The 14,576-nt window shown below is 39.1% G+C and overlaps 1 protein-coding gene across 1 annotated transcript in view; it reads left to right on the top strand.

The window, feature by feature from the left end:
• sm (heterogeneous nuclear ribonucleoprotein L) overlaps positions 1-14,576 on the top strand; it is a 455,512-nt gene that overhangs the window by 417,501 nt on the left and 23,435 nt on the right. The window contains exon 7 of the mRNA XM_074109858.1: positions 6,095-6,178. Within this exon, the coding sequence (XP_073965959.1) occupies positions 6,095-6,178 (84 nt within the window). The remainder of the gene's footprint in view (positions 1-6,094; positions 6,179-14,576) is intronic.

Below are 14,576 nucleotides of genomic sequence, written 5' to 3'. Positions count from 1 at the left end.
CCCAGAGGTTGTTATTTCGAGATTTTATCCCTATCCCGTGGGAATACCGGGATAAAAAGTATCCTATGTTTTAATCCAGGTTATAAACTAACTTTTCGCCAAATTTCATCCAAATCCGTCCAGCCGTTTCAGCGTGAAAGAGTAACAAACATACTCACTCACTCACTCACTCACAAACTTTCGCATTTAAAATATTAGTAGGATGCCATGTAGTCATAGGTACAATTGTCAAATCTTTATCTTTTACGGGATGACCGTAAAAGTAAAAATTTGGAATTGAAATAAAAAAAAATACAAAAAGATTCCAAAAAACCAATCTTAAATCTTTATCTTCCTAATTGGAGTAGTTTTTAAGTAAAGTCATCTCGAGATCTTTCTTTCTAAAAAGGAACTCACTTTTTAATCGACTTCAAAAAAAGGAGGAGGTCATCATTCATCAATTCGGTGGTATTTTTTTTTTCTATCTCATCAATCTCATCATTTTACTAAAGACCAGCGTGGCGTGCAGATATTTCCGTGGTAAAGCCGAAGCAAAGATTGCTTCCATCTTTCACAAATCCTGTATGTCCTGTTGTCCTATTTTGTAAATATTGTGCAAGCCGATGGGAATAGGGTTCTATGAACGCTTCGCCACTGCTAAAGACTGTCATAATTGTTAGTGGAGGCCTCATGAAGTCATGACTTAATATTTTTCTTGCTTTGCAGCTCCTTCTTTTACTATACATATTTTCATATTGTCGATTTTATTTTCGATTGCAAACTTACTTTTATGCTCATACACCTGAATACTAATAACAATGCTTATTGAGTCTCGTTCGTTCACAGCGAACTGAGGAAAAAAGCCAAAATCAAACAATAAGTAACTCGGTCACTCTTAACTTAATTACAAAGTACAACAATAAAATTGTTTTAACAGAACTCCAGCTCGACTGCAGAAAAGTGACCCAATTCTGGAGGTAACCACCAAATCGCTTGCCGAAACTTTTCCGACCTACAATAACTTGTTGAAATTTAAGTGGGACTTCTCCCCACTTTATTCGAGCGGCGTGTTTGAATATAATTTCTACAATGCCCCACCCCTAATGCTGTATAATAACAAGCGTGAATTCGGACTTTTTGAATTACGGACGCGTTGCCAGGAATTTTCGTTACGCCTTACGTCGGTGCTGCGTAAATGAGTTACGTGCGGAATTAATTCAAAGAAGCTCCTATTTTAACTCTTGGATGGTTTTCGAAGAGCCAGTTCCGAATGGGAATGATGCTGGAAAGTGGAGGTAAAAATTATATTTGCCTAAATGGTTACACACACAAATGGAACCTTGTATGAACTAAGAAATCCTTTTACCACACTTTATTATTATCGCACGGCCTTTCGAATACAAGTCCTGCGTTTCTTATAAAACTAAATCTAAATTATTTAGCCAGACTATAGCCTTCCCAGAGTATCTGTTAAGCCCCCTGAAACCGCCAGCAACACGTCGGTTGGGGCACTCTCCAACGACGTGATAAGCTATCTGCTGGGGAGCGCCGCAGTCACACGCTGGCAAGTCTTAAAGGCTCCACTTGTGCAGGCATTGGTTGCAGCGGGCGACACCTGAGCGGATACGGTTCAGCGTCGCACACTATCATTATGAGGTTCAATGCCAGCTGTACAGCTTAGAGCATTAAAGACTACCATCACTAATTAAGTCAAATGCGACATTCAACTTTTTTTTCTGATGTAGGAACTGTCAAACTGGAGGACATGGGGGGTAGGACCGTTGCCCAGCAGGACACCAATCAATCCAGGCTAGATAATAATAATAAATTTAAAAATATATATATATTTATTCAGTAAATAGACCGCAATGGGCACTTTTACACGTTATTTTTTTAAACTACCAGCGCTTTCAAAAAGACCATCATTCCCGAGAAGAATGCGCTGCAAGAAACGTGGCAGAAAGACATTTTATCAAAATAAAATACTTAAAAACTACAGTATAAAATTAAAGAAAAATTACATGAAAAGAACAATAATAATACAGGGATCTATGGGGTCCCTTAGTTACAAAACTAAAACTAAACATGTAACTACATATACCTACGTTCAGTGGAAGTGTAGAATGCTCTTTCAACGTCATAAATAAATAAAAAATTGATTCTGAAATATACATTTCAGGGCAAGTAACCATTAAGCTTTTGGAATTATTTATTACATTAGGTTTTTTCCTAATTTGATACGCATATAGATTGGATGATAATGCAAGTGCAGCCAACAAAAAGCTTGTAAGTATAAAAAGAAATTTTTCAAAAAATATTTCGATCTTGTAAATGTTATTTGATGGGTTGTAAAAATTTGCGCCTCTTAATTCAAATTTCAAGTTACATTTGTTGTTACCAAGTTTCAACTGGAATTGACTGTTAAATCCATTTTAACAACTTTTCCGGTTTATTCTGAATATAATGATAATTACTTAGCCGATTTCTTAGCAAATCCCATACGGTTGAGGAAAAAATATATTCATAATTCTTTTTCATGGATTGGAGTGATCAATTTCAATCTAAGCAGATTCGATGTCTTCAGTTACTGGTTATGTATATTGTATATTTATTTTTCGCTGTTTTATATTCTGATGTGTTGAATAAAAAGTCAAATATAATTCAGATTCAGATCATATTTAAATGTGGAAATAAAACCTAACACGTGCTAGTCAATCTCGCACACGAAGGATTTCATGCTGCATTGGGAAATATGCTAAATTTAGGTACGAACCCAATCAATCAGATCAGCCGACATACACTTACTGCTGAGCAAAGGCCTCTTAATTTTCACGTCACTTACGACTAAAGATCACAGCTCATTAGAGCCATCCGGCACCAGACCAGTCTGACAGACATAGTCACACGGATTGAGAAAGGGATGCTTGGATGGTTTGGGCATGTTGAGAGAATGAATGAAAACAGATTGACTAAGCAGATCTATAAGACGATCGTGAATGGGAACGTTGGGAGAGGAAGGCCTAGACGAACGTACCACGGTCAAATCGGAGACGTTCTGAAGAAAGGTCGGGTCAGGAGTACGCTAAACCGACGTGCATGCATGAAAAGATTGATGAATGTAGAGGAAGCGAGAGTTGTATGCCAGAAGCGCGTTTAGGGGCATACATGTCCAAATGTCAGAAAGTCCAGGTGTCACATTGTCCATGGTCAAAAAGTCCGAAGGATGAAACGTCCTAGTGTCTAAAAGTCCTAGCGTCAAAAAGTCCATGGTCAAAAAGTCCGAAGGATTAAACGTACTAGCGTCTGAAAGTCCTAGCGTCAAAAAGTCCATGGACAATAAGTCCGAAGGATGAAACATCCTAGTGTCTGAAAGTCCTAGCGTCAAAAAGTCCATACTCAAAAAGTCCGAAGGATTAAACGTCCTAGTTCTGAAGGCCTGAATCCCATAATGTGTCATTGTATAAAAATATGACTAACACAACTAAATGATAAATATAACTGAAATAGATTAGAGAGCTAGATTGCTCATCTGCATTATTTCCAGTCTGTTATCTAACACCCTGAGACCCATTCTCAGTAAGATCCAGATGCATCTATGATGCTTCGTACATGCCATGTCGAGTCGACAAGAATTGACCAGCTGATCCAGTCATGCAGATGGACTGGGGCCTCATTCTACATTGTCTCTTTCCATATTGTTATCGTATTGTCTACGTGGTGGCAGCTCTTATTGACTTGACAGTAAAGGCGATCGAGTCGAAAACAATTCGATTGCAATAGGTGTAAACAAAACCAAATTAGAATGAGTGAGACCCCACTCTCGGACATATGGACTATCCGACATTAGGGCATTATAACCTTTGAACTTTTTGACAATGGACAATGTGACACCTGGACTCTCAGACATATGGACTATCCGACATTAAGGCATTATAACCTTCGAACTTTTTGACAATGGACAATGTGACACCTGGACTCTCGGACATATGGACTATCCGACATTAGGGCATTATAACCTTCGAACTTTTTGACAATGGACAATGTGACACCTGGACTCTCGGACATATGGACTATCCGACATTAAGGCATTATAACCTTCGGACTTTTTGACCATGGACAATGTGACACCTGGACTTTCTAACATTTGGACATGTATGCCCCTAAACGCAGAAGCGTAGCAAGTGGAAGGATGTAGTCTCTGCCTACCCCGTTGGGAAAGAGGCGTGATTTTATGTATGTCGATATGAACTTCAGCTTGATACCTCCACGCGTTCCTGAGAAAAAAGGTGACAGACAGACAGACGGACTACAAAGTGATCCTATAAGGGTTCCGTTTTTTCCTTTTTAGGTACGGAACCCTAAAAAGTGAAAATTTGGATATCCCACCACAACTAATTTGCTCTAGTAATGTAATTGTAAAGTTCATTGAAAATAGCAAAAAAAACGGCATTGACATTTAAATTACTTATCAAATAATTAAATAACGTTGTGTTAGTCAATAAAAAAAAAGTGCGGATTCTTTCATCAAATGGATCGACTTTTAAGCTGATTATGTTCAACTTAACAGCCCGCTCTATGTTGATGATGGTTTAGACAAACATACCAACACAACCAACTGTTAATGGACCGACGGGTACGTGTGGTTCAGTGGACGTGTACCCCTATAATAACCCCATTGTTATGCTAATCTAACATGGAAACAGATAACGTTTGGAAGGTAAATTAGTTTTCATCAGAATTTCGTATAAACATTCATGATTATTTTGGCTTTTGTTCTAATAGTTCTGTTAATATGTAAATAACGTAAAAAAAAAATACTTACCCTTCTCCTTCTTTACAAGTGTAACCTAATGTCTTAAACTTTCGTGATTTTCACTCATAGTCATAATACCACGCTCAGGACTTATCACGCTAACACACACGAGTAATATTTACCTCGATGTTTCGGCAACATTACAGTGGCCGTGGTCACGAGTAGACTGAAGTGTGGGGTGTCAAGTCTGCGAGTACTATTTGTGATCAAGTGCGGGTAGTTCGAAGGACTCGCGCTGCTAGGCAGACTTGACACCCCACACTTCAGTCTACTTCAGTCTACAGTGTGTTAGCGTGATAAGTCCTGTGCGTGGTATTTTGACTATAAGTGTAACCTACACCATAAAATCTTGTTTTTTAGAAGTTTTGTTTGAAATAATTTATTGAATCAGGCGTTACTTTGCGGAGGTCCATATCAATGAACTAAAATAATTTCCTTGCTCACCCGCGACCTTACTATAGCTAAGCTTATGCAAAATATGCATATATATGGTGTACGGTTGTGTCACTCTGAAGATGAGCTCTGGTTGAGTTCGAAACGCGTCAGTGTAGTGTGGTGGTGGTGATAGATGGGTTTGTGTGATTTGTGTGTGTTCTTACAGTGTGGAGGTGGAGGAACTGCATGAACACGCATATTTTGCATAAGCTTAGCTATAGTAAGGTCGCGGGTGAGCAAGGAAATTATTTTAGTTCATTAAGTTTTGTTTCTCTGCTTCGTCTCGTGATTCATATTTTATACACCCATGCAAAATGACAGCTTTCAGCTTTGGTATGGAGACTCTAACTGTTGGAGTCTAACAGTCTAGTGACTAGATTCTTAGAGTCTCCATGCTAAGCCACGGACGGACGGACTTGGCGAAACTGGTTCCTTGTAGAGCTACGGAACTCTAAAAAGGCATGCTAAAGGGCCTTCTGCTGCCACTGTTCACGTATGCTCTTTCGTTTTAGAGCAGCAGGGCTACTACGAAACTCGAAACATGAAGTTCGTGTTGTGCGGTCCCTCTGACACTTCTATTTAATACGAGAGCGAGAGGGACCGCACGACACGAACTTCGAGTTTCGAGTTTCGTAGTAGCCCTGCAGGTTTGCAGTTGTGCTTTTTTAACTAAAGCCCAGTTTGGACCTGCAAGAACAATCGTGCAAGTTGCATTACATTGCGAGGCCGTAAAGCGAACTAGTTCGAAATGGTCGATAGAGTACCACAAGCTAAATGCAACTTGCATGATTTTTTCTTGCGGGCTTTACGACGGCAGTTGCAAAATTAACTATTGTTTTCTACATTGTTTTTTATGCTTGTCCTTAGTGAACGAGGATGTGCAGCCAGTGCAGAGGAGCGCGCCGCTGCTTCAGTCGCCGCAGTACACCGGAGGGAGGCCACAACCTTACAGTGAGTTGTGTTCCTTGTTACACTCGACCCCTGCGCTGCCATAAACTTTTTTGTTTATGGTTTGTAGTGGTCAATCGAGCGCCGCAATGTAATGAAACTTGCACGAATACAGTCTCAGTACACTGCTTTTCAATGCCACAAAATTACCTAACCCTGTAGTTACAACTGGATTTACTACGGCAACCATATAAAAAGCTATAGATATAACCCGCTCTGGCCAAAGGTGGAACTACTACTGCAACCATAGCCATACAGTGGATCTTTTATATGAACTACACCCCTTCTATGCCACAAACTTATCTGGCCCGATTGTCAACACTGAAACTAATACCACAAGCATATCAAAGGCATAGCTACTTTAGTACATAAATAGTCTTTATTTTTGCACCTTGCCCTTTCGATGTCATAAACTGAGTAGATCCAGTGGACAAAAATGGAACTAGAGCCTCAAATATATTGATGTTCATCGCCACACAGTGACTCTTCTTTAGTGTACACTATGATCATTTGACCAACAATTTTTCATGGTAACTTTACTACCGTCACCAGCACCAATATCTGACACAACAAGCGTGCATAAATATCTGATACGACTCTATTTATAGGGCCGGTAGGACGTTTCAGATATTTTTGCACGCTCTGCTGTGGCAAATATTTATGCAGCTGACTGTACTTGTCATGTAGTGCAAAGATAACTTCCGTCGTAAGTACTTCGTGATGTCTCTAAAGCTAGCTATGTTTTTTTCTGTCATGTACTTGCTTAAAAAGCAAACGTTAACAACCACCGCTGCGGTTCAGCGGTTGCTTTAATAATATACTATTATCGACTTGTGGAGTACACGAACGATGTAGGCCGAATACTACAATATTTAGGTCGAACTAGGGGCGATGCTTTTGTAGAAGTGCGATATTTATGTTGAAATGAAGCTAATTATATTTTGATGAGATCGCACCAAATCTATATAGGTACGCACTACCTAAAAAAAGCACCAAGAATCTCTGGTAGAGACTTAAACTTTTGACAGAACGCGTCAGTGTAGTATAGTGTGGTGGTGAGATAGTAGGGTTTGTGTTATTTGTGTGCGTATATTTATAAAAAAAAGTATGAAAACACGTGTTGTCATGGATTGTAGAACGGAACCCACGCGATAAACTTTCTAAGATTCCTGTTAATACTTCTGTGGCATAAACCGCAGGCACATGGGTTAGCAGTAACGTATCTAGAATACGAAACGAACATTAGGAGCAATTATAGAGTTACGACGAACTGCCGATCGGTCACGCGATATAATGTCAATAGTCGCGGCGCGGGCTTGATCGATACGGGGGAGCGACGCGGGGCAAGTGTGTCTTATTTGGTATTTGGTGACATTTGTATGGCTCTGGATAACTTTACGTACCTCATTTAGTCGCTTTCTTTACTCGTACAAAATAATATGTCGTCAACATACAAACTTTCAATTGTCACCTTCCTAACTTGTCCACACTTCTTTATGGTCTACATACAAGATCCATGCTGCGCTCAATTGCTCGCTGGCAATCCTTCGGACTTCAGAGCTTCATTAAGGACTTTAGTATTGGCCCTTATAAACATTGAGTTACTTTCCTGAATACAGTATTAACGTTTTTGAGTTTTTTTTATTGTAATTAACAATAATGTTCCGATATATGCACCGAAATTCAAATTGTACCGCGTGAAAATCGTGCATGAACATTTTGATTTGAAGCATACGGATGAAAAACCTTTGTCCAACCTAACTATCTGCTGATACATTTCTAATAAATAAAACGTCTTGTAGTGGTAACTCGTCCACATTTCACGTGAAGAACAAGACTGGCAATCGAAAGGCAATGAACAAGTATAAAGAGTGACTATAATAACTTTAACTTTGACGAGTTCTGAATATGACAATAGAAATGAAGACGAAACTATGCTGAACTATTTGTATGTATGTACTTTCCTTACTATAACACCATAAGCAAAGTTTCAATCTAGCTACTTAAACAGTTGTTAATTACTGTGACATAAATCAAATGAAAATCCAATTAACCAAAAGCTAAATTCCTGAACTGCCAAAATCTTAAGCACCGCGCTAACTTAGTTGGCGTCGTCTTGAGACATAGTGCACTCTACTGAACTAATTATAAAGGGAATAAAATGTTATCGTGTGAATTTCCCAAATATCATGTACTTAATATATATAATATTTCCAAAATAGGAATAAAATTATCTACAAAATGTGGTCAAATCCCAACAAAAACATGTAAAAAAAGTGCCGAGTTTCGATTGAGCTAATTTGCTTAAATATAAAAAGTAATGAAATCTCATAAACAGCTAAGCCAAAAGATAGATAATAACATAGTAATAAAAAGAAAAACATTTTGCTTAAATCTGTTCCTTTGTGGGATTTTATGACAGCAGTACTCAATTACTTATTGCTCTTCCGCAATGTAAGTGACTTGCCCGTTGTTAGTATGAACACAACTAAAAAACACAGGAAATGACAACTGTTCTGTGAATAAGGATAAGACGGAAAATTGATGATGTAAGGATGTGGACGCGTTCGGAAGGTGACAATATACGAGTAGAAATGTCAGAACCAGGATAGTGTGAACCACTCCGCAACTAGGACATGTTTAGAAGGTGATGAAATAGGACTGAGGACGAGATTCTCCTGAGCCCTTGATAGTATTAGCGCCTTGAATAAAGTTCCGAGGATTTAAAAGTTTGCTAACTCTTATTCTAGCGTATTCGCTTAAGACCAAACAGAACTCGAATCGATAGTCGAAATGAAACTATACCGAGCACAGTTCGAAACGGAACGGACAGGTCTGTTGCAAACTAAACGAATGCATTATTGAAAGCTCTTTGGAAGCAAAGTTTGGAGCTTTAAGCCTTCCAACGGCAAACATTCGTTAGCAGACTAAAATGCACTGGATTGTGGGAGATTTGGCGAAACTGGTGTATATAGTGTCACTGTTTTGAGTATCGAGAAATCTTGGTTCTCTCTGCGTGCTCTAACAACAAAAACGTTCAAACGACTAACCAGCTACAAACCTTATCTGTCTCGCTAATTGTCGTCGCATTCCGATAAAAAGATATTATACTTTCGGCTGTTTTGGATATTAAACTTCAGCGGGATGCAGATAAATCTGCGTTGCGGGCAATACATATTGTATAACATTCTATCTCATCTCACACGACGAAATTACTAAAAATAAGGGAACACTTATAATTACTGCTACGAAATGCTAGCCTGTAATTAACTGAATCGGATAGGATTGGTCCTGTCTTTCTCCGTCTAGTCTATCCAAAGATAAAACGATAACATATTTCAATAATCCACAAGTTTTACAAAGTTTGTCCAAACTCGGCTTAGAGATCTCCGCATCTTATCACACTAATAAAAACTTTTTTTGAAGAAGTGGGGCGCCGTCTTCGTTCGAGTCTTGACCCCCGCTCTGGGTGGTTTCTGGTGCAAAGGTTGTCCATCGCGATTCAACGGGCATGTCTATTTGGCACCTTTCCGCCAGGTATGACGCGAGACAAGTTAAATAAACCAGACTGACTATATTTTCTATTGCAACCTGTAATGTGACACGTAATAAAGATTTTTACTAAGATAAATAAAAACAGAAGCAGCAAAACAAAACTAGCGATTGACGTTTTCGACCATCATCTTTTATGCATGAAATATGCCCACGACTCGGAAATTTATAGATCCAACGCGGCGGATGATTAATTCAAATAATTTAATAGCCGTTCTAAATGGAAATTGCCTGGTACAAATTCATGGCAGGTGAGGGAGCGAGCGAGCTCCGTATACGTATTTTTAACTGACAAGTAATGACCTAATATTGTGTCACGCAGTTGGTTTTTGGATTCCCCTGTGTTGCAAGAGTACAAAAAATAATTAAAATATCTAGCTTCGTTCTGTAAAAATACTTCTTTAGTTGCCTCTATGATCAACTTACAGTTGTACGGCGCTAAGCGATGGTTTCCTATAATTAATTAATTCAGCAAGTTAGGTTGGGAGCGTCATGGTTGAATGTCCGCGATCCCATGGCGCTCCCATAACGGCAGAGTGGAGAAACGCCGATGTGTTTTTAGTGGGTATGCTAAATTCAGAGAGTCCCACATAACTTTCCACGGAAGTATGCATAAAGCATCTTCACATAGCAAAGGCAAGTTAGCCACTTGACAGTCCGACCACACTATGGTATCCAAAACAAAAAAGCATCAACCCGTCCCGGATACTTTAGTGTCATAAAGTTTAACATAACATAAGTTTTATTGTTTTAAAAATCGTATTTGAATGAGGAAACATTAATTTACGTCTTAGAAATTCCTTCTTTATTCAAAACCTTGTAAGTAGTTCGAAAATTGTGGACGCACAGCGCGGTTCGTTCGTCGATAAAAAATCCGGACGGTTGGAGGCATATTGGTCGCTCCGGACTGTCAAGTGGTTAGAGAAAAAAGCAGAAAGGTAGGAATATTTTGTATCGCGTCGATAACAGGCAACCAGTAGCTCTGTCTGACATAATCAATATATAAAAGCAGGGTCAATAAAAATACTAGAACTGAATATTTGTTGAATCGTTGTCGATGATATGATATGATATTCCGAAGAAAAATTTGGCGGTAATACAAGGGACATCGCAGTTTTACCCCACCAGGGTAATTACCCGCCAGCTTGGAAAACGCAACAATAAGGCTATTGCACATGTTCTCAATCAAGGAAACAACTTGAGTGTCGTTCCGAAGATATGTCCGTCCCACCAACAGCCGTATTCCGGCAAGTTAGATTTTATTACATCCTACGGTACTGGAGTGACGGAATTGGATATAAAGCCGAACGATGCGCCGTGTAACGAATAAACGTTCCGAATAACGATCCTGTGCATGCCGGACGGACAGGGTTGCCACACCCGATATTAAAATTACCAACTGGGATTTTAAAACCTTTTTTTTAACTAGTCTGGTATAGTGAGTGTCCTACTGCTGGGCAAATGTCCTCTTGATTTTTACACCTCCCGGTCTGGCGCAATGTCAGGCCGGAAAAAAAATTAAGTGTGTGTTTTTGCTCCTCCATTTCCACGCTATTAAGAGCACACACAAATCACACTAACCCAACAATCACAACCACCACAGAGCAACACAAATGAGAGAGAAAGCAACAAAAAAAGACCCATCAGTCCATTCCTTTGAGAGCTACGATACGATACTCGTACCAACAGACAGGTAATGGCGTCAATCGTATTCCCACTTTTTGCTTCGGAGGTTAAAAATGTTTGTATTTTTGTTTTACTTACAGAGAAGTGCAAAGTTCCTATGGTACACAGACAAATAAATTGGCAACAATAATACATCCTATTTCCTACTTTCTACTTATATTATAAATGCGAAAGTTTGTGTGTGTGTGTGTTTGTTTCTCCTTCACGCTAAAACGACTGGACGCATTTAGATGAAATTTGGTACTATTGGTACGTAGATAGATTGGCGTCTGGAAGAACACATAGGCTACTTTTTATCCCGATATTCCCCCGGAAAAGGGATAAAATCTCGAAATAACAGCCGCTGGGTTTTGGGGTTTGAAATTTTGGACGTTGTTCTTAACACAACCTCAATGAAGACCACGATATCAATTTTAGGAATTCCCAGAGGAATTTTGTAAGATCCCGGAATTTCAATTGTAACTACCGATTCGAATAGTTAATGCGTGCGAAGCCACGGGTAAACTCTAGTATTATTTATAATAATCTTGACATCTTATATTAGGTATTTCTAATTATTTGATTTTCGCTGATGTGCTCTAAGATGGCTTACATCTTCGATCAACAATACAACTCAAACTATCTGTATACCGAATTTCATCAAAATCGGTTCAGCGGTTTAGACATGAAGAGGTAACAATAACAAACAAGCAAACAGACTAGCAAATTTTCGCATTTATAATACGAATTGATTTGCAAGCGTGTTAGCACATTATTGGTATTAAGTTGTATTGTTGATCGAAGGCTTACATAGTCTAGCTTAGCTGTGAATATATTGACGGGACGTAAGTACACCGTCCACGGCGTCCACGTACCTAATTATAATAAATGGCAGCAGGAAATCTTAACAGAAATGTTAAATGTTTCATGTTCGAATGGCTAGCAGTAGCAGCCCTGACCGGAACGGCGATTATTTTTATTTGCAAAAACACTCGGTGCGCCGTAACGGCGGGAACGGGACAGGTCGCAACGACACCAGTCCCGTCACAAGTTTGGATCTAGCTCCGTTCCGTTACACTTTAACCGTTTATTTTGACAGCGAAGCCATTGTGCAGTCTGGTTGGAGTAGATTTGAACGTTTTTCCCGAGAGATTTTTAGGGTTTTATACTTCAAAAGGAATAACGGATCACGGTCGTGACTTTCGCAGCCATCAATCGATAGATACGATAGTCAAACGGTTTAAAAAAATAGTAAAGGTAAGTAAACTAAAAAGTACTGGCCGGGAAATTAATAGCGGCTAGTTATAAATATGTGAGGCGCCCGCGCTTCACGCGACACCGACGGCTCGATGAATTTTTAAGGACGGCAACACTGGCCTCGCAGGGTTGCTAGTTGCAGACGACAGTCCACGAAATTAGGGGTATTTCCCATATTTTAAATATCGATTGTATGGATCTGCTGTGAAACAATATTCGTTCACGTATCCAATAATGTGCTAAGACGCTTGCAAATCAATTCAAATGTACACGCCCAGGATAGGGTTCCGTAGCCATTACGAAAAAAAATTTTGCAGGTGGTAGGACCTTGTGCAAGGTCCGCCCGGATTGCTTCCACCATCTTACTCGCTAATCCTGCCGTGAAGCAGCAGTGCGAGCACTGTTGTGTTTCGACGTGGAGAGTAAGACAGCCGATGAAATTACTGGCAATTGAGGTATCCCATCTTGGGCCTCTAGGTTGGCAACGCATCTGCAATCCCCCTGGTGTTGCAGGTGTTTATGGGCGGTGGTGATCTCTTATTATCAGGACACCCACTTGCTCGTTTGCCATCCAGTCGAATAAAAAAAAACAAATAATATTTTTCTAAGGATTTCGTATTGTGTACTTACATATTTATTTGAGAATACAAACTTCATTATGCATGATATACTAAACTAAGTTAAAATTATAACTCAAAGTAAAATAAAAGTAACTAATAACTAAACTATAACCTAGAAAAAATTGGTAAATGGAACCCCCTTGCGTCATGGACCCAGATGCTGGCAGCATTTCCTCGCTGTATAGCTATGCTGAAACGTTGTGCGAGGAAACTCTTCTGTCCCCTGTTAGACTGAGAGGTGGCAGGAATTTTTAAAACGATCATGGAAACGGTTAGACTCATTTTTATGTGTTGTAGAGTGGTCTGCTGATGTGAATAATTTTGGTCTGCCTGCTCTCAGTGGGTGCAACTTTGAGATATAGCGCATAAAAGAGGCTTTATTGTTGCGAAAAAAAAACGATAACAGAAATGGTTAGTTTTAGTACATATTCAAAGTATGGCGTCTCCTCATGTGAAACGAATTGGTCTGCCTGCTCTCAGTGGGTGCAACTTTGAGATATAGCGCATAAAAGAGGCTTTATTGTTGCGAAAAAAAAACGATAACAGAAATGGTTAGTTTTAGTACATATTCAAAGTATGGCGTCTCCTCATGTGAACCGAATTGGTCTGCCTGCTCTAAGTGGTTGTATTTCAGAGCTATGATGCTCGCAAGATGCTTAATTGTAAAGAAAATTCAAGGTAATGGTAATCAATAAAATAAATCTCAGAGACCGTTAGTACTAGAAAGCTGTAATTTGGTATAAATATACTTATCTATCACGCCAACAAAGTGATAAAATAAAAAAAATAAAAACATTTTTTTAGGGTACCTCCCATAGACATAAAATGAGGGTGATTTTTTTTTTCTCAACTAACCCTGTATTGTGGGGTATCGTTGGATAGGTCTTTTAAAACCAATGGGGGGTTGCTAAGACGATTTTTCGATTCAGTGATTTGTTTGTGAAATATTCAACTTTAAAGTGAAAACTTTCATCAAAATCGAGCGTCTCCCCCCTCTAAAATCTAAACCGTTGGGTGGAAAAATTTGGAAAAATTAAGGATGGTAGTAAGTATATCAAGTTTACAAGAAATATTATAACGACTAAGATTGTTTGAGAATTTGTAGTAGTTCAAGAGTTACTAGCAGCCTAAGGTATAAAACATACCTAAACTTGAAAGATTCCGTACACAATACGATATCCTTAGAAAAATATTAAGTACTTGATTTTTTCCTAATGGCTACGGAATCCTTTCTGGGGCGTGTCCGATACGCTCTTGGCCGGTTTTTGTTAATTCAACTTACTTGTATAAGAAGTCTTCTCTAAGAA

The sequence above is a fragment of the Choristoneura fumiferana genome, chromosome 29 (assembly GCF_025370935.1).
Source record: "Choristoneura fumiferana chromosome 29, NRCan_CFum_1, whole genome shotgun sequence".
NCBI classification, from domain to species: Eukaryota; Metazoa; Arthropoda; class Insecta; order Lepidoptera; family Tortricidae; genus Choristoneura; species Choristoneura fumiferana.
The sequence above is the reverse complement of the archived record's forward strand: the minus strand, read 5'-3'. Positions and strand labels throughout refer to the sequence as shown.